This window comes from Dendropsophus ebraccatus, chromosome 6 (assembly GCF_027789765.1).
Source record: "Dendropsophus ebraccatus isolate aDenEbr1 chromosome 6, aDenEbr1.pat, whole genome shotgun sequence".
NCBI lineage: Eukaryota > Metazoa > Chordata > Amphibia > Anura > Hylidae > Dendropsophus > Dendropsophus ebraccatus.
Window position 1 is genome coordinate 8984617 of NC_091459.1, and position 26807 is coordinate 9011423.

The following is a 26807-nucleotide window of genomic DNA, read 5'->3' on the forward strand; positions in this document are numbered from 1 at the left end:
TTATATATTTTTTTGTGTCTGAGGATAGCAAGACCTTATACTCAATACCCGGCATCAGGTGGTATGTTCGGATTACAGCGGCGTTGGTGTGTTATAATTTTGAGTGAGCGAATTGGGTACTGCCTAAAATGAAAATTGGCTCCCCAGTGAGAACAAATTGGTTTATCTGGTGCCACCTACCCGATAAGTTAATTGCCGAATTGCATGCTTGAGAAAGGCTCGGGTTCACAAGCTGAAACGTTGCATTGTTATGTAGACTGGCACAATAAAGTCTTTTAAATTGGAAGAAGATGCTGTCCTCTACTTGCTTCTACTATTGATATTGGGGAGACGAGTCGAGCCCCCTGGGGACTGTGCATCGGACAAGTGTTTCCGCGGATCCCACTTTGGTTTTCTTGATAATATATATATATATATATATATTATTTTTTAACATGAAGGCTATGTTCCCATTACGTAAAAATGAGGTCCATCTTTCCAGACGACCACCATTTTAGCACTAAATGATGGCTGTCTACTGGTAATGATTAGAGATGAGCGAACCTTGAGCATGCTCGAGTCCATCCGAACCCGAACTTTCGGCATTTGATTAGCGGTGGCTGCTGAAGTTGGATAAAGCCAATCATGGAAATCATGGATATAGTCATTGGCTGTATCCATGTTTTCCAGGCAACCTTAGAGCTTTTTCCAAGTTCATCAGCCCCAGCTAATCAAATGCCGAACGTTCGGGTTCGGATCGTCTCGAACCCAAACCGGTTCGCTCATCTCTAGTAATGATGACAGCAAATTACGTTTATATTCATTATGAAAATACAAGCATCTTATTGACGGCTATTCGGGGGTACAGGTGCGAAGTCTTGTTTTGGGAACATAGCCAAAAAGTGATCCATAAAGCTGTCTAAAAGTAAGACCTTCTCTGTTGCTAATAGCCACCAAACACAGCGCACCTTCTATTTCACATTCAGCTCTTCAAAATATAAAGCTGTGTTGGTTGATGTGGGCAAGAGACATAAAGCGTCATAAAATCTACCCCCAATTTTTAAAAAAAGATTGGTAAGTTATAGAGATAAGCGAACCTGGAGCATGCTGGAGTCCATCCGAACACGAACTTTCAGTATTTGATTAGCGGTGGCTGATGAAGTTGGATAAAGCCTAAAGGCTATGTGGAAATCATGGATATAGTCATCGGCTGTATCCAGGTTTTCCAGACAACCTTAGAGCTTTATCCAAGTTCAGCAACCGCCGCTAATCAAATACCGAACGTTCGGGTTCAGATCGACTCGAACCCGAACCTGGTTCGCTCATCTCTAGTAAGTAACTAAAGGAGCCCTTTTGACTTACCTTTGCAAATGCGGGGAGGCTGCGTGACCACCGTTTGCAATTTCCAATGGTATTCCTTAGTGTGGACATACCCAAACAGCACCAAAATATGCTACGTAAAAGGCACTATTTTACAATGAATTAAAACATAATTTTAAACAGGGTAGTTTATCACCACAAAGGAGGACACTTTCGTATTACAGAGGGATTCGGAGAAGCTGCCGGCTTGGGCGGAGATGAAGTTTAATGTGGATAAATGTAATGTTAAGTTATGTAATGTTATGCATTTGGGCCGTAGAAATAATAAGTACAGGTATGTGCTAAATAATAAAACACTGGGTAACACTGCTTCTGAAAAGGAGCTGGGGGAATTAGTGGACCATAAACTCAACTTTAGTGATCAGTGCCAGGCAGCAGCTGCCAAGGCTAATAAAATAATGGGATGCATCAAAAGAGGCCGAGATGCTAAAGATGAGAACATAGTTTTGTCTCTTTATAAATTACTGGTTAGACCACACATGGAATACTGTGTACAGCACCAGGCACCAGTATATAAGAAGCACACCGGTGAACTGGAGGGGGTGCAGAGGAGGGCGACAAAGGTCAATAAGGGAATGAATGAGTTACAGTACCAAGACAGGTTATCAAGCTTGGGGTTATTTACGCTAGAAAAAAAAAAGACGTCTTAGGGGCGATCCGATCCCAATGTACGAATATATGACTGGACAGGACAGAGATCTTGTAGTGGTCTTTTTTACTCCTAGGCCTGTAATGACAAGGGGGCATCCTCTACGTCTAGAGGAAAGAAGGTTTCACTATCAGCACAGACCCGGATTCTTTACTGTAAGAGCAGTGAAAGTGTGGAACTCTCTGCCACATGATGTTGTCATGGCTAAATCATTAAATAAGTGAGAGGGAGGCCTGGATTCTTTTCTTCAAAAATATAATATTTCAAAATATGGGCATTACATCTCTGGTGGTACACTGATCCAGGGATTATTCTGATCGCCATTGGAATTGGGAAGGAGTTTTCTTCCTGTGATGGGGCAATTGTCATCTGCCTCTTAGGGTTTTTATTTTTGCCTTTCTCTGGATCAACGCAGAAGGGTTTCTCCAGGTTGAACCTGATGGACTCTTGTCTTCTTTTAACCCTATTAACTATTTTACTAGGTAAATACACTTATGCATTTAAAAAAAAACTATTAGGATGCTCAATGTTTTAATTTAACATTTACTTTTATAAATTAACAATTATCAGAACAAAAATATTTAAAATCATTAAACACACAGATCAATCATCAGTACAATATGAATATAAATATTATAAAACAATTATGGTTTCAAGCGTTTAGAGGTCAGCTTTCCGGAGACCGCAACGTCCGGAGAGCTAAACCCACCCCATGGACCACAAACAGACAGCACCATTTATTGTAGAAAATTGTCGAACTCTACATGGCTTTTCTCCATGTTACAGTTATACCCAGTGTTAAATGTATAATCTATAGAATTTTCTTTTGGTTCGTCCATAGAAAGTTTTGCGATATAAGCATCCTTCACGTCACATATACAAATCCAGGGCTTAAAAACAAGGTTCCATTCATGACACATAAGTTATCGTACCTAGGAGAGGGCTCTTATAAATCTCTTAACAAGAAGGTCACAAACTTCTATTGCCCATATGTACAAGAACTAAGAAAATAAATCTTTTATGATGCGTTTTCTCCCGAAACCTGCCAGGAAAAGTTATTATAAAAATAAAAGTTTTTTGTTTTTTTTTTCGTTTCAGGATTTCTCTCCTGTCCTCTTCCAGCCACTAAAGCATGTTGACCTTCCGTGAACAGGTTAAATTACTATGCACAAGTTCCCACATTTGTAGTAGATCAGGAGGCAGAAGTTTGTGCACGACCAGCATACTACGGAAAAAACATGGATCTTTGTTCATCTTACTGTTCTTATTTCTTACAATACCAAATGTTTTAAACCCTTCATGCATTATAGGGTTAACCTTAACAATTTCTAGGCACATCCCCAGAAACACATCATCGATCGGATACAGATCCAAGGTTTCGGAAGCCTTTAACAATCTCTTCACCAAAGAACCTGCCATGACAAAGCCACCACCACCAGCATACGGAGGATAAAGGCTTTTGTCATACAGTGAGGTTGGAATGTAGTATTTATTATCTTTCCTCCGAATGGGTCGTGCTTTGTAGAGTACATCTCCTAGAAAGAGGTCCGGACTGTTATTACCATCCAAATAGTCCAAAATATTATCGGGGCTGACAAACACATCGTCATCCCCTTTGAAAATATAGGATACATGCTCACAGTAGATAGTCATCCACTTTAAGAAATGTACTTCCTTTAGCGTTAAGTTAAAAAAGGAATCTAAAAAATCCCACTGTAGAATATCTCCGTATATCTGGTTTTCAAATTCCAACAATTTTTGGTAGTTTGCTCGCTCCTCATCTTTCATGGCAGTTCCGAGCAGAAACACAGTTCTTATCTTTTTGCCGTTAACTTCTTTCTCCTTTCCCCAGGTTTTACGGATGACTTCCCTGCGGTCATGCTGAGTTATTATTGACTTAACCACGATCAAAAGATCAATGTCTCCGTAGCATTTCTGAGGGTTGTTCATAATCATGGGAAAATAACGACAGTGGCGATACAAAATAAACTGCTGGAAGTTAGGTTCCAGTGACTTAAACCAGTCCAAATTGGTGAGGTTCCCATTAGCAGTGCAGTTGGTAGACGTTACATCCCATTCATTAGGATGTATATTAGTAATAGAAGCTGCGGTCGACTCTTCTGTTTTGCCTGCCCAAAACCCACCTGGGACGGGATAGGTGTCCCTTTTCACAGCACTCAAAAGCTCTTCAGAATCCGTATTACTTTGAGTGAAAAGATGTCCCGGGGATGTCCCTCTTTGGAAGATGGTCAACATGATGACTAAGCAGAATGAGATGCACACACTTTGGTAGACTCTCTTTTTCCTGCAAACAGATCAGATACCATTATTAGAGTTTCACTATACAGTACGTACAGAAAGAAAAGACTTCATAAACACTATACATTATCCTATACCGACTGTACAAAAGATCTTCTCTGGCCCTTCGGCAGATGGTCCCACCTAATTACATAAACAGTTTCTATTACCTGTATTTCTTAGGTGTTAAATGTCAAGGTTTAAAGGTTTTGTCTTCCACATGTAAAATGATATAATTCTTAACGTAACTCGAAGGATATGTAATACTCCCCCCCCCCCCCCATAATGTGTAAAATGTAACAAACTCATTGGTAAGACTTATATATACACAGATCCACACATGCACAAAAAGTTAATGTAACACTTAAAATATGTTCATATTGACTTTTTTTCTTTACATGGATTCCATGTGGATTTTATGTCAAAAACACGTTGGTAGGAATTTAATATTGATTTAACCTGTAGACAATGCAACCTTAAGGCCCTATTCCACGGGTCGTTTAGAGGAGCAATATCGTTCGTATTCGGCCGATATCGGCCGCTACGAACGATATTCGTCCCGTGGAATAGAGTGCAACGATCAGCCGACATCGTTCATGTCGGTTGATCGTTGCAGTCGCTTGTTTTTCAACATGTTGAAAAACAAGCGACTGATATACCAGCGATCTGCTGCCGTCGCTCCGTTGAATAGGAGCATCGGCAGCAGATGCTGCTATATCCTATGGGCTGCCCAGACGATCAGCGATCCCCCGGGCAGCCCCCCCGCCGCCCCCTCCCGCTCGCTGCAGCCGCGTTGAATAGCGGCGGCAGCGAGCGGGGAACGAGGAGCAAACGAGCGCTAATAGCGCTCGTTTGCTCCTCCAAACGACTCGTGGAATAGGGGCATAAGGCTGGGTTCACACTACGTATATTTCAGTCAGTATTGCAACCAAAACCAGGAGTGGATTAAATACACAGAAAGGATCTGTTCACATAATGTTGTAATTGAGTGGATGGCCGCCATTTAATGGCAAATATTTGCTGTTATTTTAAAACAACGGCTGTTATATTGAAATAATAGCCGTTATTTACTGTTATATGGTGGCCATCCACTCAATTTCAACATTGTGTGAACAGAGCCTTTCTGTGTTTTTAATCCACTCCTGGTTTTGGTTGCAATATGAGGACCACAATACTGACTGAAATGTACGTAGTGTGAACCCAGCCTTAAAAGGAGACCTGTCACCCCAGCTGCCGGGGTGAAGCCCGCCTGACCCCCCGGTGGAGCCCTTTATACTTATCCCCCTCTCGAAGTCCCGGTCCTGGACCCCGTCCCGACACTGAGAAATCTGTGGAAGCCTTGCGCACGCTCACCAGAGATGAGCAGTCATTCTCTATAGGTGTCGGACTCATCTCTGGTGAGCGCACGCACGACTTCCGACGGGGATTTCTTAGAAGCGGGGCGTGGTCCGGGACCAGGACTTCAAGGAAGGGGTAAGTATAAGGGGCTCCACCAGGGGGGTCAGTGGGCTTCACACCAGGAGCCTGGGTTACAGGACTCCTTTAAGCGGATATATCTGTCTAATTTGTAGTCTCGCTTAAAGCGGGTTGTTAACCCCCCCAAAAAATTCTTTCAAATCAACTGGTGGCAGAAAGTGCCAGAGATTTTAAATTTACATTTAAGAAAAATCTCAACTCTTCCAGTACTTATCAGCTGCTGCATGCCCTGCAGGAAGTGATGTATTCTTTCCAGTCTGACACAGTGCTCTCTGTTGCCATCTCTGTCCATGTCAGGAAACTGTCCAGAGCAGTAGCAAAACCCCAGACTAGAGAGAATACACCACTTCCTGCAGGACATACAGCAGCTGATAAGTACTGGAATATTTTTTAATAGAAGTTACTAATTACTAATCTCCTGCACCAGTTGATTTGAAAGAATTTTGTTTTTAGGTGAACAACCCCCTTTAAGTTAACACAAACTATTAGTTTGCTACTTGCAAAAGGCACCAAAATGTTATATTTATGTGTCCACCATATAACCTTACTGTATTGATATGTGAGCACAAGTGACTTTCACACAGAGCTGTTGAATGCTCAACAGCTCAGGATGGGATAAGGCCCAGCACATTCTAGTTGTGCCTCCACATGGAATTTAGATGTGTATTGTCTCGCCAAAAACCATCTGAAATTTTACTCTTCAGTGTGTACATACCCTTACACTTAATTTAAAGGAAAAGTCCAGCCAGAGTCACTTTTTTTAGCCAGTGCTGGTGAGGGGAAGGATAAAAGTAATAGCATGCTCTTACCTCCCCCACTGGTTGCTACATACCTCCGCTCCGGTCCCTGGGTGCCTGGCAGCTTCCTGATCTGAGCAGAGACCCGGGTCATGACGTGTACAGTCTGCTCAGCCAGTCAGCGGCCGAGGCCGGACCCCACTACAGCTGCTGACTGGCTGAGCGGCCCTCACATGTTACGACCTGGGTCCCTGCTCAGATCAGGAAGTAGCTGGGCGCCCGGGGGCCGGAGCGGCGGTACGCGACCACCAGCGCTGGAGCAGGGGAGGTAAGAGCATGCTATTTCTTTTATCCTCCCCAGCTAAAAAAATGGATGTGACTGAACGTCTCTTAATATCAGATTAAGGCCGTGTTCTCACACAGTGTTTTGGTCAGTATTTTTTAGCCAGAGGTGGAACAGACAAAGAAAGACTATACAGTGGTACCTTGGTTTAAGAGTAACCTTTTCAAGTTTTTCAAAATGGTAACTTGGTTTAGGAGCATTGCTTTGGTTTAAGAGCTCCCTGTACTGGGTGGGAGGGGGAGTGAGGGAGGGGTATGGTCTGCATAGCGGGTCTACAGCACTGTACTCTGACCCAGGAAGTCTCCCTCACCTTCCAAATCATAGCAGATCCACTTCAGGCTGGGGCTTACATCAGGGGACAGAACTGTGGAAGTAATCTCTCCATAGCTGTAACCCCTCTCTCCCCGGACAGAGAGTGCTGCTGTACTGTGCCCACATCTGTCCTGCTCATTCCTTCTTGCTCCCTGCAGTCTCTGTCAGTCCTTGTGTTTCCCATCCTCTCCATTCCAGCTATAATGTGTCTGCACTTATACTCAGCTATACACACTGCTCCTATAATGTGTCTGCACTTATACTCAGCTATACACAGTGCCCCTATAACGTGACTGCACTTATACACAGCTATACACACTGCTCCTATAATGTGTCTGCACTTATACTCAGCTATACACACTGCTCCTATAACGTGACTGCACTTATACACAGCCATTCACACTACTGTATAGTGAAGTCTCTGTCTCTGTCCTCCTGCACAGCTGTGATTCTGACTTCCTGATTGGCCCATGCTGAACACACCCCCTTCCCCATTGCTGTCCTGTGACCACACAGACCTCTGACAGCAGCCCTGCTTATCTATTCTAGCCTGTTGTACTACACTACTGCATTATGGGGATCTACAACTCCATCCTGTATCTCTGAACAGCTGCTGTTTTTTTCAAGTTTATGCACTTACTATACATTATACTCCACATGCTGATTGTTATACTGTACAGTAACTTATAATATCACATATCCAGCTTTCTAAATGTTAGCTTCATTAGTTTTACCTGTTATTCAGAATAAAAAAAAAGTGATTTTTAGGGTGTGGAACCCTTGTGGGAAAATTTTCTTTGGATTACAAGCACGGTCCCGGAAGGAATTATTCTCGTAATCCAAGGCACCACTGTAATGGAAAGATTTGCTCCTTTTTTGTGTGAAGTATAGATACTGTGTCATGTAGAGCAGAACGTGCTGGCTTACAAGTACTCTTGAAACCCTCAAGAACATAGAAGAAGATGTAATATAAGATACTTGTAGCATGTAGACAGATTCTCTGCATCTCTTCATTAGTTTAGGATATCTACCACTGGTTCTAATGCTTGTCTTGTACTTTTTTTTTTAAGAGTGGTTGGGGGGGGGGGGGGATGTGAGAACTGGTATGTTAGCCTTTCGGAGTGAATAGCACAATTATCAAGCAAGCTTTCCTGATCTTATGTGGATAGAGGCTTCAGAGGTTAGCATGATTCGAATCACCTTTAAAACGCCTCACACACACCCGGCCTGGCACGTTTACATTACAGAGAAGCCTCTTCAGTTTCGAAGCAATTAAATGGGGCTTTTGCAATGAAAGACGTCTTTCTACTCCATGCGCAGTAAAATGCTGGTTAACGGGAAGGGAATAGGACGTGGAAATCAAACTGGGCTTTGTAAGCATTCTGGCAGGAGGACACATGTATTTGTAACAGGGATACCTATTGAGGGGTGTAAAAATAAGACCACGGTTCACGAGGCATTTTCGAAAAGGCAGAGTAGATATAAGGGAGACTACTTTATAAGAGGTTGCCTTACTCTTTAAGTGACAATTATAGCAAGGTCTGACAACTTGCATATTGCCTCCAAGTATTTCTCATTTTAGGCCTTAAAGGAGACCTGTCACCCCCCGCGCCAGGGTGACAGGCTCCGGACCCCCAGCTAGATCCCCTTATAGTTACCGCATGTCAACGAGTCCCGCTGCCGGAGCCGGTCCCCGGATGGAGATATCCCGGTGAGAAGCCGACGCGCGCGCTGTCCAGATGAGTCCGGCGTCCATAGAGAATGAATGGAGCCGTGCGCGCGTAGCAGATATGAGTCCGGCTCCATTCATTCTCTATGGACGCTGGACCCATCTCCACAGCGCGCGCGCCGGCTTCTCACCGGGATATCTCCGTCCCGGAACCGGCTCCGGCAGCGGGACTCGGCGACATGCGGTAACTATAAGGGGATCTAGCTGAGGGTCGGGAGCTGTCACCCCGGCGCGGGGGGTGACAGGTCCTCTTTAAAGGGGAACTGTCAGCAGGTTAGACAAATCTAACCTGCTGATACAGCACAGGAGACACCACCAAGGAGGAAGGTATGTCTCTTATAGTATGTCTCTTACCTTCATCCTCGACACTGTTCCGATGCAGTTAGTAGTTTGCTCCACGGTCCTGTGCACCATTAGGAGCGCTGCCCACTCCTATAGCACCAATCTGCCTCGGCGCTATGGGGGCGGCAGTGCTCCTAACTATCTAACCAGACCGTGAAGCACAGGACGACACAGAGGATGAAGGCAAGAGACATCATCTTCCTCCTCAGTATCTCCAATTGGGACATATCAGCAGGTTAGATTCGTCTAACCTGATGATAGTTCCCCTTTAATTTATTAACGTTTTATGGTTTAAAATGATCTTGAACTGCCAATCTCACCAATGCATTCATATTAACATACCGCATGCAATACTCACTATGAATTGCATTTTACTGTAGAGGAAGTGCAATATAATATAAAATGACATAAGAATAAATTCCAGGTTGTTCGATGGCTGTTGTCTGCCAAGGTCGGTAGACCAGTTGCCGGTTTTTACCGGCTGCAGGTAATCCTGGATATTCATGAGAAGCAGAAAACTCCGCCCACCAGCTGCTGATTGGCAGTTATCTATCCATGCTGTGTATAGGCAGTCAACTGTCAATCAGCAGCTGGGGGGCGGGGGGAGGGGTGTGGCAAGATTCCTATTCTCCTGCATATTAGGAGAACGGCTGAGGAGAATGATATAAGTAATACCTTGATCGGTTCAGCATTTGTCACAAGTTTATGCTGCCCTCACTTAAGGCGGCATAAACCTAGTGACAGATTCCCTTTACAGAACAAACAGTAGGCAATGGCATCTTGGCATCCATCTAAAAGTGTTTGCACAATAAATTTGAGGTTTCTGAGCCGGAACTAGGTTGTTATATCTGGAGAATGCATGGCTCTTATCAATAGCCCAACAATGCAAAATGTAAATACAACTCAGCAATAAGGAAGCTATCCAAGCTTATCCATCACCAGACCTAAGCCTCTGTTACCTAACCAGCAAGTCTAGTTTAACCACCATGGTTGATTCTCATGACCGAGCGACAAAACAAAAAAATTGTGTAATTCCTAAAGAATAAAAAGGTGTTAGCTTACAAACGCACCACTGATATGATATGAAACAAGTTGCCTTTTGATAATAACAAGTAACACACCCTCTTACAGTATTTACGAGTTACTTGGAGGGTACTCCGCACTTTATTTTACACTTTATGATTTTCCATGAAGAACACATTGTCCCAGATTCTTGCAATAAAGAAGCCATTTGATCTCTCTATTCCTGATCATATATGTGAATGTATGTGAGCTAGTGCACCTGTGTGATCCAACAATGAATCTTTATGAGTCAAGTTCCAGAGATCAAATTACTTTTTTTTTTTTTTTTACTAAGGAATGTTATTACTGCACGGCCTCTATTCGGCCACAAGTGCTCATTTGCTATATTAAAGCTGCCTCCTGTGTTATTTGTAATAGATCAGAACAAATAACTGGAAAAGAGCTTTTTGCCTTGATCTAAGCTGCTACAAATTCAGATAAGAATTGTTTCTTATTGGAAAGTGATGAACATAATAGAATAAGACGCACTTACACTGCAGCGGCCAAGAAATCTTAGACCTGGCAACAGCGCGCATCCACGTATGGCTAATAGCAATGACATAGTGCCCACTTCAAGGGTATGTTCACACAGAGTAAAACTATGTCAATTTCCTATTCAGAGTAGCAAAGAATAACATTATAAAAGGGAACCAATCAGATTGTGCTGATATGGTACCAGAATCATAGTATGGAGCTACTGCGGGCACGTACATGCAGTAGCTTTAGTAAGGAGAAAAAGTACTTTCATTCTGCCCTGCAAGACAGGGAGAGGGGTGGGAACTAGTCAACTAGTCATAGGGAGCTGGCCGTGACTAGTCACCACTCTGTGCCTGTCAGCAAGCAGTGTGGGGATGATTGAAAGGCAGAGAGAACGTTTACTGGCCAATCATCCCTGCAGAGCGCGCTGACAGGCAGAGAGTGGTGACTAGTCACGGCCAGCTCAGAGTAGAGAGTGGTGACTAGTCACGGCCAGCTCAGAGTAGAGAGTGGTGACTAGTCACGGCCCAGATGAAAAGTTACAGGCCTCGAACTTCAGAATAAAAGTACAGCCATGGCTGGTATGTGCCCGGAGATGCACAGTAGATTGTACTGCGCTGCAGAGAACCATATCAGCACAATTGTTATGTTATTCTTTGCTTCTCTAAATTGAAAATTGATACAAAATCGGCATGAATCTTTAATGATGAATGTGAATAAGGCTCAAAAGCGAATTATTACATATATTGTACCTTTGAAGTCCTCAACATAAATTGATGCCACTTTCTCAGCTGCTGTATGTCCTGCAGGAAGTGGTGTATTCTCTCCAGTCTGACACAGTGCTCTCTGCTGCCACCTCTGTCCATGTCAGGAACTGTCCAGAGCAGCAGCAAATCCCTATAGAAAACCTCTCCTGCGCTACAGACTGGAACAAATGCACCACTTCCAGCAGGACATACAGCAGCTGAGAAGTATAGGAAGACTTGAGATTTTTTAATTGAAGTTACAAATCTCTGGCACTCACTCAGATCTTTAAAGGGATACTCCAGGCTGGGGGGCTTTTTTGCGTATGGTCGGGGAGGAGGTGGATGAAGGCAATGACGTCCCCTTACCTCCCCAGTTCCAGCGACGTGTCCCGCATCGCGCCACTCCGATCCGCGCTGCCTGGCCACTTCCTGGTCACTGACACAGGCTTGAGACAAGATGTTTCATATCCGCTCAGCCAGTCAGTATTAGTAGCAGAGGCGGGATCCCGCCTCTGACACTGACTGCCTAAGCGGACTTGAAACATAACGTCTCAAGCCTGTGTCAGTGACCAGGAAGTAGCCAGGCAGCGCGGACTGGAGCGGCACGATGCCGGACACAACTCTGGAACCGGGGAGGTTAGGGGACGTCATTGCCCTTATCCACCTCCTCCCCAGCCATACGCAAGAAAGCCCCCCAGCCCGGAGTACCCCTTTAAGTGTTTATAATATATAATCCCCATTTCTCTTACGACGCTACAATAGACTGGACATGCTTCAGATCAGAAAATCTACAGCATGCCCAGAACAAACGGCAGCATATACTACATTATCACTGGTTGCGCTCGTTGCAGAATTTTGGTGCAGATTACAAGGGGTTAAAGACTTTGAGCAGAACCCCGAGCAGCAGAACGCTAGACCTTATCCCTGATTTATAGCTTTGTCATTCTAACAAGGTTATACTGCGGCTCTGAACCGAGGGGGAAATAAAACCTATATTTCCTTATGCCTCATTTATTGCATGTAATGTATGGTTATCTTTCTAAATCTATACAAAAGAGCAAAGTTTAGAATGTAAAGCAATAGAGATATATATATTTATGATTCACTAAAACTTTTATATGAAACTCTAAGTTTCCCTCGTACTGTATAGCGTAATAACAAAGGGAATCTGTCGGCTGCAATTCATGTTCCACACTGCCGACACTGTTAGGGCCGGTTCACACTGAGCAAACATGGCGCAATTCCGCTCTCTCCGCCGCAGAATCTCGCCGTGCTCAGTGTTCATTCTTTGAGCGAAGAGTGGCGGCAGCGGACGAGCGCGCGTCCTCTCCATTCACTTAACAGCAGGACACTGAGCACGGCAGGATTCCGCGGCGGGGAGAGCGGAATTGCGCCGTGTTTGCTCAGTGTGAACTGGCCCTTAGGGTATAGAACCCTCTGCACTTCCATGAAACGGAAAAGGCAGCTTTTATTCTAATGGTACTAAAGAATTTTAAAGTGTCACTGTTGTTTAATTTTTTATTTTTTTTTTGTAAAAATCAATAGTACAGGCGATTTTAAGAAACTTTGTAATTGGGTTTATTAGCCGAAAAATGCATTTTTATCATGAAAAAGCAGTTTGAAGCTCTCCCCCCTGTCTTCACTGTTCTCTATGGAAAGGGGAGGGGTAGAGGGAGATGAGGCACCAAAACAGGACAACAAAGAGTTAATTTACAGCGACTTTTCAAGCTCCATTCACACGTACAGAATCTGCTGCAGATTTTAATGCGGCAGATGCTGTAATATTGTAAATAAATGACTAAAAACAAAACTGCTGCAAATCCTGTAGTGTGAACGTACCCTAAGGCTATATCTACACACACACAAGGAAAATAATTGAAATACGACGGTAAAAAAGATATAGAATGGGATATATTAAAGTCTATGGAAAAAAACAGGCGTATGTGCACACATTGTGTAAATGTGGGTAGTGAAAAATGACAAATATGTAAAAGTGCGTTTACACAGACAGTTGATCTTTCCCATCACACCTGGCCATCATCTCCACCGATATCATCTGTTGGGGGATGGTCGAAAGAGCCCCATACGCCTTACACTGACAGACAAACCCGTGAGCAGGCGGGTATGGCGGACAAAAGTATAAGGTGTATAGGGGCTTTTGGGGCCCTATTATATGGCATGAGGCATGCTGAAAATTGTAAGTTTGCTTGTTCGTCAGCTGAATGCTGGTCCTTTTACACAGAGCAATTATTTCCCTATGTAATAGGGCCCTTAAATGTGACTGCAGGGGTCCCGACTGCCGGAGATGGAGTACTTGATCTCTGCAGTCCAATCGGTGATCTTCTCATAGAGTCTGTCTCAGGCAGATAACACTGATCAATGCTATGCATTGGCATAGCACTGACCAGTGTATGCAATCTAATGATTCCATGTAGACTTAAAAAAATAAAAGATAATAGAAATTAGGTAAAAAAGAAAAAAGCCAAAGCCCCTCCCCCAATAAAAGTTAAAATTACCCACATTCTCATTTTACAGATGACATGTAAAAATAATTAAATATATTTGATATTATAGCATGTATAATTGTCCGATCTATTAAAATATATGAAAAAAAAGTAATCATAATTATTTGCAAAAAAAAATAATTTCACAGTTAAAATATAGTAAAGCTATGTAAACATGACTAGAGTTGTATTAAGACTGAGGTATGGAATAAAGATAAGGTGTCAGGTTTACCGTAAAGCGCATTACATAAACACGGAAACCCCCTAAAATTGGCTAAATTGCTTTTTTCCCTCTATTACTCCTCATAAATAATATATTTGGGGGTTTTGCCATATATTTTATGGTAGATTGAAAGGCACCATTACAAAGTACATTTGTTTCTGAAAAAAAAAAAAGCCCTTACATGGCAAAAATTCAAATCCACTGTGTCCATAAGGGGTGAAACCACTCCAAAAAGAAAACAAAAACTATACTTGCCCTGTAAATAGATAAAGGCTCCAAACATAAGGTGTTCAGATATAAATTTGCTAAAAGTACACGCAATATTTTTTAAATGTCATTTTTTTTCTTTCTTAAGAACATGTCCCACGTCATGTGCATTTGGCAAGAGACAGAACTAGGTATGACTTGGGCCCTGCAGTCACAATAACTTCTCTGTAAATACCGTATTTTTTGAATGGCAAAATAAAATGTATTTCTTTGGGCAATATATTTTAGAGTACATTGTCATTCAGCATTTTATACTGTAACAGTTATATAAACTTTCGTGCAAGTCTTTGTGTGTCTTTACAGGGGATTGTATGAAAAAAAAAAAAAAATTATATATTTACTTTCAGAGGAATATTCATATGCAGATTTATTGAAAAAATGTTTGGACATCAAAACATTGGAATCGTGCTTGCAGACATGCATAAGATTGGTGTGGAAATATTAAAGGGGTGCTCCAACGAAAATCTTTTTCTTTCAAATCAACTGGTTTCAGAAAGTTATACAGATTTGTAATTTACTTCTATTAAAAAATCTCCAGTCTTCCAGTACTAATCAGCCGCTGTATGTCCTGCGGGAAGTGGTGTATTCTTTCCACTCTGACACAGCGCTCTCTGCTGCCACCCCTGTCCATGTCAGGAATTGTCCAGAGCAGCAGCAAATCCCCATAGAAAACCTCTCCTGCTCTGGACAGTTTCTGACATGGACAGAGGTGGCAGCAGAGAGCACTGTGTCAGACTGGAAAGAATCTGCAGCACATACAGCAGATGATAAGTACTGGAAGACTTAATATTTTTTAAATAGAAGTAAATTACAAATCTATATAACTTTCTGAAACCGGTTGATTTGAAAGAACTTGAAACCCTTTAATATAGCGCTTTATGAAAGCTTGTACATTGTAAACGTAAAGCCCTCTATACTAATCTATCGCCACAACCTGTAGATCAAGGATCAGGTGAAGGGTGAGCCCGGAGTATTGATAGAATGAGTCAGAATCATGACGCCATAAAATGACACATTGTATCCTGGTGACAAGATTTACACACAGACAGGAGTTTATCAGATCTGGAAACACGACACTCACATGCCGGTCGCCAAACTGGAATCAATCAACAATTGCTCCATCACCGAGCGTACCGTCGTGTTGTAAGACACTGTGAGACAATAGAACACCTCCTTCCGAGCCCTAGCCACACAGAATCTGGTTATCACAAGAATAGGAGGAAGAAACTAGTTCTACAGAGCGTCAGGTGATTGTTATACACGGACGCGTCTGATCCCAATCCAACTAGTACCTTGCTGCACTGTATTGTTCTCTGAAGATAGGAAGTATCTTACCAACTGCTTTCCCCATTTTTTACTTTGTTGTTTTCAATGATGGTTACTATTCCGTCACAGAAATATATTTCATGCTTCCTCCTTGCACCCCCCCCCCCAAATCGGGCTTGTGGGGGATATGGCTGACGTACACCAAGGGGGTGGATCTGCGTCTTCTCTCTGGTATACACCAATGGTGCAGCCTTCGTAAATGTCTCCTGTAGTGCGCTCTCTTCAAGCACCGCTCTTGTCTCAGGGTCAGGTGTGGTTTGCAAATAAGCTCCATTTACTTCAATGGATAAAAGAGTAATGGCCCGTTTACACGGAGCGATAATTCGCCCAATCAAACTATTAGCGATTTCGAAGTAATGATGTTTTTTTTTTTTATAACGATCAGCGTTTAGACGGAACGATATATCGTCCAGAAAAATCGTTTTGCGATCGCTTAAAGGAAACCTGTCACCCCCCGGGGTGACAGGCTCCCGACCCCCTGTTAGATCCCCCTATACTTACCTCATTGCGCCGGGTTCTGCTTTCTGAGCCGGTCGGGTGACTGAGATTTCAGCGCCCGAAGCCATAGAGAATGACGGAGCATCGGACTCCCCATTCATTCTCTATGGGCACCAGACTCTCCTGTCAGCACGTGCACCCGACCGGCTCAGAAAGCGGGACCCGGCGCGATGAGGTATGTATATGGGGATCTAACGGGGGGTCGGGAGCCTGTCACCCCGGCACGGGGGGTGACAGGTCCTCTTGAAGTCTATCTCGCACATAGGTTAAATCGGTGAGATACTGTTTACACGGAACCATCTGCAAATTTTTTGCGAACGACCAACGACGATTTGAGAACATGTTCAAAAATCAAAATGAACGATTTCTCGCTCGTCGCTCGATCGTTTGCTGCGTTTACACGTACGGTTATCGTTCAAATTAGATCGTTATCGTGCAAATTCGCATTATAATCGTTCCGTGTTAGGGTTTGTTTACACAGAAAGATTATTTGACAGATTATCTGCCAAAGATTTAAAGCCAAAGCCAGGAATGGTTTTGAAAAAAAAAAGAAATATCTCAGGCTTTCCTTTATGACCTGATCTCTGTTTATAGTCCGTTTCTGGCTTTGGCTTCCAATCTTTGGCAGATAATCTTTCTGTGTATATAGACCCTTATGGTCCGTTTACACTTAACGATATGTGCCCAATCAAACTATTAGCAATTTCGAAGTAAGGGTGCCTTTACACAGAAAGATTTATCTGGCAGAATTTAGAAGCCAAAGCCAGGAATGGATTTTAAAAAAAAGGTGAAATCTCAATCGTTCCTTTATGACCTGTTCTCTGTTTATAGTCTGTTCCTGGCTTTGGCTTAAAAAAATCTGTCAGATAAATCTCTTCGTGTAAAGGCACCCTATGTGTTTTTATAACAATCAGCGATGGAACGATATATCGTTTGGAAAAATAGTTATTGCAATCGTTTTTCAGATTGCTTCAGCCCGTCTCACACATAGGGTGAATGGTTGAAAGACTGTTTAGACGAAGCGATCCACAAACAACCAACGACGATTTGAGAACATGTTTAAAAATCGCGACGAATCATTTCTCGCTGATCAAATGATTGTTCGATGTGTTTATATAAGCCAATTATTGCTCAAATGCGATCGTTATCACGAAATTTCCAACAATAACCGTTCCGTGTAAACCAGGGATGGGGAATCTTCGGCCCTCCAGCTGTTGCAAAACTACAATTCCCATCATGCCTGGACAGCCGAAGCTAAAGCTTCGGCTGTCCAGGCATGATGGGAATTGTAGTTTTGCAACAGCTGGAGGGCCGAAGGTTCCCCATCCCTGGTGTAAACAAACCATTACAAAACCTGCAGCCAAACTTGAGACAAGAGTGGTGCTGTCTTTGAAAGAAAGCGGCCATTTTTGTCTAACGCTGGATTACCCCTTTAAAACTTCTATAGAAAGTGTACAGGACCACCTCCTGCCATGCACATAGAGCAGGTATTAGCAGTGACTGGCTGAGCACATCAACCCCCCCCCCCCATTACAGGACTCTGTTCTAAAATCTTGTTTTTTTAAAAAAAGTTTCTTAGCAAACCATCTGATCGAATTAAACGTATCAACCTTCTTACCGTGGTGAGATGGTACGTTCTATTTGCTCAAATGGTTTGCTAAGAACCTCATTTTTATAAAAAAAAAACTAAAAAAAAAAAAAAAAACGTTAGCCGAGGTTCTGTATTGTATGTACGCTGCAGGCAGTATATGCGGAGAGTCCTGACACTTGCAGCTTTTTTTTTTCTATTTTTGTCGGTACAACATGTCAAAAGTCTTTGGAGTGACAGGTACACTTTAAGAAGGAGGAAAGGCACATAGCGACGAATTTATCCCTGTTTTTAGTGTAAACTTGTCAAATTTTTGCGCAACTGCTCAAGTGGTCAAAAACTTGCGACTTTTCCTGTGCGTTGCAAAAAGTTCAAGCATCATGCAAAGGTTTATAGTTTTTTTTCTTTACACTGGTTTACATTGGACGTGAAAGCCCCCCCCCCCCCCCTCCATACTTTTGTAGCTGTATTTTCCAGTTTTCACTATACCTGTCGGGTCACATTCACTGACATCCGTCTGCCAGATACCTTGAATATTATATACTATACTATAATATTATATACTATACTATACTATACATATCGTTAAGTGTAAACGGACCATAAGGGTCTATACTATACTATACTATATTATATATATACTATAATATATACATTGAACATTCATGTATTTCTCTATAGTTAGTAGTTTGAACCACTATAGGATGCAAATGAATGTAAATGACCATATATACTATAAATGTAGGGCACTAGGACACTCTCTTATCCTTTTATGCAGTATAGATGCGTTTCTCTCATACCTCACAGAGCCCTGTGCAGACCTGTCGATCACAACAGAAATTTTTTTACAAAAAGTTGAACCTGGAACCTAAAGAACAAGCAGCTGCTGCCAGTAACCTGACCCGGCTGGGGCAAGGTCTCTCAGTAGGAGTCTGGGATCCCGCTATAAGGGATGACTACTACTGATACCACCATTACTTCATCCCAGGCAGCAGCCGCACACATCGCTATTGGAGCTGTACGGGATGCTGCATATGGCCAATACAAGGTGAAGACGGCTACGGGCTCACAGTAAAGATAGATTAGGGATAAAAGCTGCGGACAGCCAGAAGCGAGCACTCACCACTGCGACATCTTGCCTGGGCTGCGACGAGTCGGGAGATGAGAGACCGCTGTGTGTGACTGAGGTAGTGAGGGAGCTGAGGGAGGGCCCGGGGAAGAGAGGGGGAGGGCCCGGGGAGGAGAGGGGGAGGGCCCGGGGAGGAGAGGGGGAGGGCCCGGGGAGGAGAGCGCGGCCGCATCCCGCCTGAGGTGGAGACCACGGGATGCCGCGGGCGTCTGAGGTACATGAGGTACCTGACAGCGGTGTTATATACACTATTATATATACTGTATTATGTACCACACAGCGGTGTTATATACACTATTATATATACTATTCTATATACTATTATATGTACCTGACAGCCATGTTATATACACTATTCTATATACTATATTATGTACCACACAGCCATGTTATATACACTATTCTATATACTATTATATGTACCTGACAGCGGTGTTATATACACTATTCTATATACTATATTATGTACCACACAGCGGTGTTATATACGCTATTATATACACTATTCTATATACTATTATATGTACCTGACAGCGGTGTTATATACACTATTCTATATACTATATTATGTACCACACAGCGGTGTTATATACACTATTATATATACTGTATTATGTAACACACAGCGATGTTATATACACTATTCTATATACTATTATATGTACCTGACAGCGGTGTTATATACACTATTCTATATACTATATTATGTACCACACAGCGGTGTTATATATACTATTATATGTACCTGACAGCAGTGTTATATACACTATTCTATATACTATTATATGTACCTGACAGCGGTGTTATATACACTATTCTATATACTTCACAGCAGTGTTATATATGCTATTATATATAATATTATATGTACTACACAGCGGTGTTATATACACTATTATATACACTATTCTATATACTATTATATGTACCTGACAGCGGTGTTATATACACTATTCTATATACTATATTATGTACCTGACAGCCGTGTTATATACACTATTCTATATACTTCACAGCAGTGTTATATATGCTATTATATATAATATTATATGTACTACACAGCGGTGTTATATACACTATTATATACACTATTCTATATACTATTATATGTACCTGACAGCGGTGTTATATACACTATTCTATATACTATTATATGTACCTGACAGCCGTGTTATATACACTATTCTATATACTATTATATGTACCTGACAGCCGTGTTATATACACTATTCTATATACTTCACAGCAGTGTTATATATGCTATTATATATAATATTATATGTACTACACAGCGGTGTTATATACACTATTATATACACTATTCTATATACTATTATATGTACCTGACAGCCATGTTATATACACTATTCTATATACTATATTATGTACCACACAGCAGTGTTATATACACTATTATATGTACTTCACAGCAGTGTTATATATGCTATTATATATAATATTATATGTACCTGACAGCCGTGTTATATACACTATTATATACACTATATTATGTACCACACAGCGATGTTATATACACTATTATATACACTATTCTATATACGGTACCGAATAGTACGATGAGGTGTATGGCGTTATATATACTATTATATATACCACACAGTACAGTTGGGTATATGGTGTGTTATATATACTATTATATATAGTGTTATATACACTATTATATATATCACACAGAGCGATAAGGTATATGGTGTTATATACACTATTATATATACGATACTACACAGTACAGTCAGGTATTTGGCGTTATATATATTATTATATACACCACATAGTACAGTCAGGTATATAGTGTTGTATACACTATTCTATATACGGTACCACACAGCGCGCTCAGGTATATAGCATTATATACCCTATTATATGTACCACACAGTATGGTCAGGTATATGGTGTTATATACACTATTATATATACCACACAGTATGGTCAGGTATATGGTGTTATATACACTATTATATATACCACACAGTATGGTCAGGTATATGGTGTTATATACACTATTATATATACCACACAGTACGGTCAGGTATATGGTGTTATATACACTATTATATATACCACACAGTATGGTCAGGTATATGGCGTTATATACCCTATTATATGTACCACACAGTATGGTCAGGTATATGGCGTTATATACACTATTATATACCACACAGTACGGTCAGGTATATGATGTGTTATATACACTATTATGTATACCACACAGTATGGTCAGGTATATGATGTGTTATATACACTATTATGTATACCACACAGTATGGTCAGGTATATGATGTGTTATATACACTACTATACATACCACACAGTATGGTCAGGTATATGATGTTATATACACTATCATATACCACACAGTATGGTCAGGTATATGGTGTTATATACACTATTATATATACCACACAGTATGGTCAGGTATATTGTGTGTTATATACAGTACTATACATACCACACAGTGGGGTCAGGTGTATAGCGTTATATACCCTATTATGTATACCACACAGTATGGTCAGGTATATAGCGTTATATACCCTATTATGTATACCACACAGTATGGTCAGGTATATGGTGTTATATACACTACTATACATACCACACAGTGGGGTCAGGTGTATGGCGTTATATACACTATTATATATACCACACAGTATGGTCAGGTATATGGTGTTATATACACTATTATATACCACACAGTACAGTCAGGTATATGATGTGTTATATACACTACTATACATACCACACAGTGGGGTCAGGTGTATGGCATTCTATACACTATTATATGTACCACACAGTAAGGTCAGGTATATGGCGTTATATACACTAATCTGTTATATTTCAATAAAAAGTTCTGTGTATATGGAGCCCCACACACACACACCCCTCCCTGTCACTTTAATAGCTACTGACATGTGCTGCGTTTGCGGGCACTTGGCAGTGTAAGTGCACCACCACTCTATGTGAGATAGAGACAGGTAGGTAATCATCTGCCACCATCTTACACCAGGGGCCAGACCTAATGAGCAGGTTGCAGAGTAGGAACAGGTCAGGCGAGTATGAAACACTGTTCAGGGGGACACAGAACATTATATCTCATTAACATGTCACTGTCATTACTAAAAACTTTTGAAATGTCATAGAGAATGTCAAAAGAACTTGGTCTGGGTCTGAGTGTTCACACCCGCAGCGATCGAGAGAACGAAAGGGGAGAAGATGCACTGCAGCAAGTCCACGCTCAGCTCTGAGTTATAACTCAGTGGAGAGAGAACACTCAGACCCAGACCAATCAAATTTTTGGACATGTCTCTATGACAGTGACACTTTAAGGTGGGAGAGTGAGTGTTCTGTGCGTCCGCTCTGAGCTATAACTCAAAACAGAGGGTGGACTTGCTGCAGCGCATCTTCTCTCCGCTCATTCTCACAATCGGTGTGGGTGTGAACATTCAGACCCGGACCGATCAAATTTGTTGACATGTCTATAAAAGTTTTTGTAACGGCAGTGAGGTGGGGGAGTGCATAGTGTATTACATCTCATCAATGGGATAGGTGGGGGGCTGGGTACATAGTGCATTAAGGTGGCACAGTGCTTTATACCTCATGGGGGGTTGCAGTGCATTATACCTCATGGAGGGGAGTGTGCAGTGCATTATACCTCATGGGGGGGGGGGGTTGCAGTGCATTATAACTCATTAGGTAATATGGTTGCACAGTGCATTATACCTCATTGGGGGGGGGGGGGTTGCAGTGCAGCAGGTTAGAATCCACACTTTATTTACTATACAAATTGGGCACTATACAAGCCCCCTCCTCCTATACAAACTGGGGCGGTGTCACAAAGAAAACTAGGTCTATACTGATGCTCCACTCACTAATCCCCCATGTGCCTGTCTTGTTTTGATACCCTGTTGCCCTTGGTTTCAGCCCTCCCACATCCACTAGATGGGGTCACCTATGCTGATGCAGTCACCTGATCTGTCCCATTAGTGGGAAAGTGTCTGCACTTTAATGACAACAGCAGGGTCACAGTTCAGATGAGGATGAAGGTAAGAAAAGAGGGGTTGTGTCGCCCCTTACTGCAGCCACTCAACAGAAGTTGATGTATAAACAAAAAAAAGTATACATTTATTTTAGTCAAGTTAAAAAGTAATATAAAAAGCAATGTATTTAAAAATATGTATACAGTACATTACTCAGATACATCAGACAAATGAGTGTAATGTACATAAAGGGAACCAATCACCTAAAAAAACTATTATAACCCTATTAAATAACTGCAATACATGCCATAATAAACTTTGCAAGCATATCTGGCCGCCTGGCAGGTATACAGAGAAAACATTCTTGTATTGATTCCCGTTCTGTTCTATTTATACAAAGCCACAACTTTTGTAAGTCAGCAAAGTGGGGACATCCCCGTAGGCAAACATGAATGTATAAGCAGGTATATGGGGTTATATACACTAATCTGTTATATTTCCTAACAAAGTTCTGTGTATATGGAGCCCCCTCCACACAAACACACCCCTCCCTGTCACTTTAATAGCTACTGACATGTGCTGCGTTTGCGAGCACTTGGCAGTGTAAGTGCACCACCACTCTATGAGAGATAGAGACAGGTAGGTTATCAGCTGCCACAATCTTACACCAGGAGCCAGACCTGAAGAGCAGGTTGCAGAGCAGGAACAGGTCAGGCGAGTATGAAACACTGTTCAGGGGGACACAGAACACTATACCTCATTAAAGTGTCACTGTCATTACAAAAAAAACATTTGAAATGTCATAGAGAATGTCAAAAGAATTTTGAATGGTCTGGGTCTGAGTGTTCACACCCGCACCGATCGTGAGAACGAAAGGGGAGAAGATCCACTCTCAGCTTTGAGTTATAACTCAGTATAGAGTGGACACGCAGTACAATCAGACCCAGACCAATCAAATTTTTGGACATTTCTCTATGACATGTCAAAAGCTTTTTGTAACGACAGTGACACGTTAAAGGAAAAGTTCGGCCAAAAGTATTTTTTAATATGTTATTACTTATGGAAAGTTAGGCAAATTCCTAATGTACATTAATTATGGGAAATGCATATATAGGGTTATTTCCCCTAATTTATTAGATCATGAAGACTTTAAAGGGGTTATACAGCGCTACAAAAACATGGCCAATTTCCCCCTACTGTTGTCTCCAGTTTGGGTGGGGTTTTGAAACTCAGTTCCATTGAAGTAAATGGAGCTTAATTGCAAACTGCACCTGAACTGGAGACAACAGTAGGGGGAAAAGTGGCCATGTTTTTGTAGCGCTGGATAACCCCTTTAAATTCTCTCAAAAACCGTGATGTCACAAATCAGGTGTAATTCCTATGGAGTGTCCAGCAGGGGGCGCAGTATATGTAAAAGCTTATGGACTGTATTGAAGTATATGAAGTATATAATGTAATTAGAGATGAGCGAACCTGGAGCATGCTCGAGTTCATCCGAACCCGAACTTTCGGCATTTGATTAGCGGTGGCTGCTGAAGTTGGATAAAGCACTAAGGCTTTGTGGAAAACATGGATATAGTCATTGGCTGTATCCAGTTTTTCCAGACAACCTTAGAGCTTTATCCAAGCTCAACAGCCCTCGCTAATCAAATGCCGAAAGTTCGGGTTCGGATTGACTCGAACCCGAACCCTGTTTGCTCATCTCTAAATGTAATGTAAAAACTACACTTTAGTAATGGACATTGTGTATGGAATAAATGGAGGGCACCAAGCAGGGAGGGAGAGAGGTGCCGGTGCATCTAACTACCTACTCTCTCCGTCCCTGCTTGGTGCAGTGGGATAGATAGACACTACTCCTCCTACCATCATCTGCTCATAGTATGAGCAGATGATGAGAGGAGTAGTACCAGAGAGATCCCCAGCACCAACCCCCCAGCCTCCCCCACTGCCGCACGACCGCCCACTTTCCTTCCGGTCCCGGACTGCCAGATCACTGCCGCCCCCACGTCCTGCCGACTCGGTCCCGGATGATGAGAGCTGCTGGGGGTGACATCCGGGACTGAGTCGGCAGGACACGGGGGCAGCAGTGATCTGGCAGTCCGGGACCGGCAGGGAAGTGGGCGGTCGTCCGGCGGTGGGGGAGGCTGCGGGGTTGGTGATGGGAACCGGATCTGGGAGGTTACCGACGGCGGCGGAGGGTGTGTTGGGGGATTTGTCAGCTGAGGGGGGGGCTTGGTGCTTGGGATGTCTCTGGTACTACTATTCCCATCATCTGCTCATACTATGAGCAGATGATGGGAGGAGTAGTGTCTATCTATCTCACTGCACCAAGCAGGGAGGGAGAGAGGAGGTAGTTAGAGGCACTGGCACCTTTCTCCCTCCCTGATGGGGACCAGGAGATTACCGTGTGCGTGTGTGTGTGTCGGGGGGGGGGGGGGTGGGGTGGAGGGTATGTCAGACGAGGAGGGGGCTTGGTGCTGGGGATGTCTCTGGTACTACTATTCCCATCATCTGCTCATACTATGAGCAGATGATGGGAGGAGTAGTGTCTATCTATCCCACTGCACCAAGCAGGGAGGGAGAGAGGAGGTAGTTAGAGGCACTGGCACCTTTCTCCCTCCCTGATGGGGACCAGGAGATTACCGTGTGCGTGTGTGTGTGTCGGGGGGGGGGGGGGGTATGTCAGACGAGGAGGGGGCTTGGTGCTGGGGATGTCTCTGGTACTACTTTTCCCATAATCTGCTCATAGCTATCTGTCCCATTGCACCAAGCAGAGATGGAGGGAGGAGGTAGTTTGATCCACCGGCACCCCTCTCCCTCCCTGCTTGGTGCCCTCCATTTGGGGAGCAAGTATCCTTAGAAGGGGGATTGTGGGAAAGTGTCTGCACTTTGATGACAACAGCAGGGTCACAGTTCAGATGAGGATGAGGGTAAGAAAAGAGGGGTTGTGTCGCCCCTTACTGCAGCCACTCAACAGAGGTTGATGTATAAACAAAAAAAAGGTATACATTTATTTTAATCAAGTTAAAAAGTAATATAAAAAGCAATGTATTTAATAATATATATACAGTACATTAATCAGATACATCAGACAAATGTACATAAAGGGAACCAATCACCTAAAAAACTATTATAACCCTATTAATTAACTGCAATACATGCAATACATGCCATTTGCAAGCATATCTGGCCGCCTGGCAGGTATACAGAGAGAACATTCTTGTATTGATTCCTGTTGTGTTCTATTTATACAAAACCACAACTTTGGCAAGTCAGCAAAGTGGGGACATCCCCATAGGCAAACATGAATGTATAAGCACAATGAGTACATAGCAACACAGACACATAGTTGAACAGGAATACAGTGGAATCAAAGTGCTCATGTGAAATAATGCGGTGCCCCAACTTCACATTTTACATCTCTGTAACATAAGAACTAGCGGATCGAGGAGACTCCAGAGTCAAGACGGCTCAAGATTAAAAGAAAAGAGAAGAAGGGACCACTAGAAAAGCGGACCCAAGGCAAAGAGAGAAAATTAAAGGGGTTACTCACAATTTTTTTTTCTTTTAAATCAACTGTTGCCATAAAGTGCCAGAGATTTGTAATTTACTTCAATTAAAAAAATCTCCAGTCTTCAAGTACTTATCAGCTACCGTATGTCCTGCAAGAATTGGTGTATCCTTTCCAGTCTGGAGAGCAGGAGAGATTTTATGTTCAATCTTTTTATTGAAAATTTTTCAAAAGTA

General features: G+C 42.4%; 1 protein-coding gene across 2 annotated transcripts; it reads right to left on the bottom strand.

Moving 5' to 3' along the window:
- Positions 1-2522: 2522 nt before the first annotated feature.
- Positions 2523-19136, bottom strand: B3GNT7 (UDP-GlcNAc:betaGal beta-1,3-N-acetylglucosaminyltransferase 7). 2 transcript variants are annotated; one of them, XM_069974461.1, is made up of 2 exons: positions 19060-19136; positions 2523-4313 (listed from the first exon to the last, which is right to left on the bottom strand). In XM_069974461.1, the coding sequence occupies exons 1-2, from the start codon at positions 19068-19070 to the stop codon at positions 3134-3136; spliced, it is 1191 nt and encodes a 396-aa protein (XP_069830562.1). In that variant the 5' UTR covers positions 19071-19136; the 3' UTR covers positions 2523-3133. The 2 variants fall into 2 exon arrangements, with proteins under 2 accessions (XP_069830562.1, XP_069830563.1); XM_069974462.1 differs by lacking the exon at positions 19060-19136 and adding an exon at positions 9604-9706.
- Between the last annotated feature and the right edge of the window lie 7671 nt (positions 19137-26807).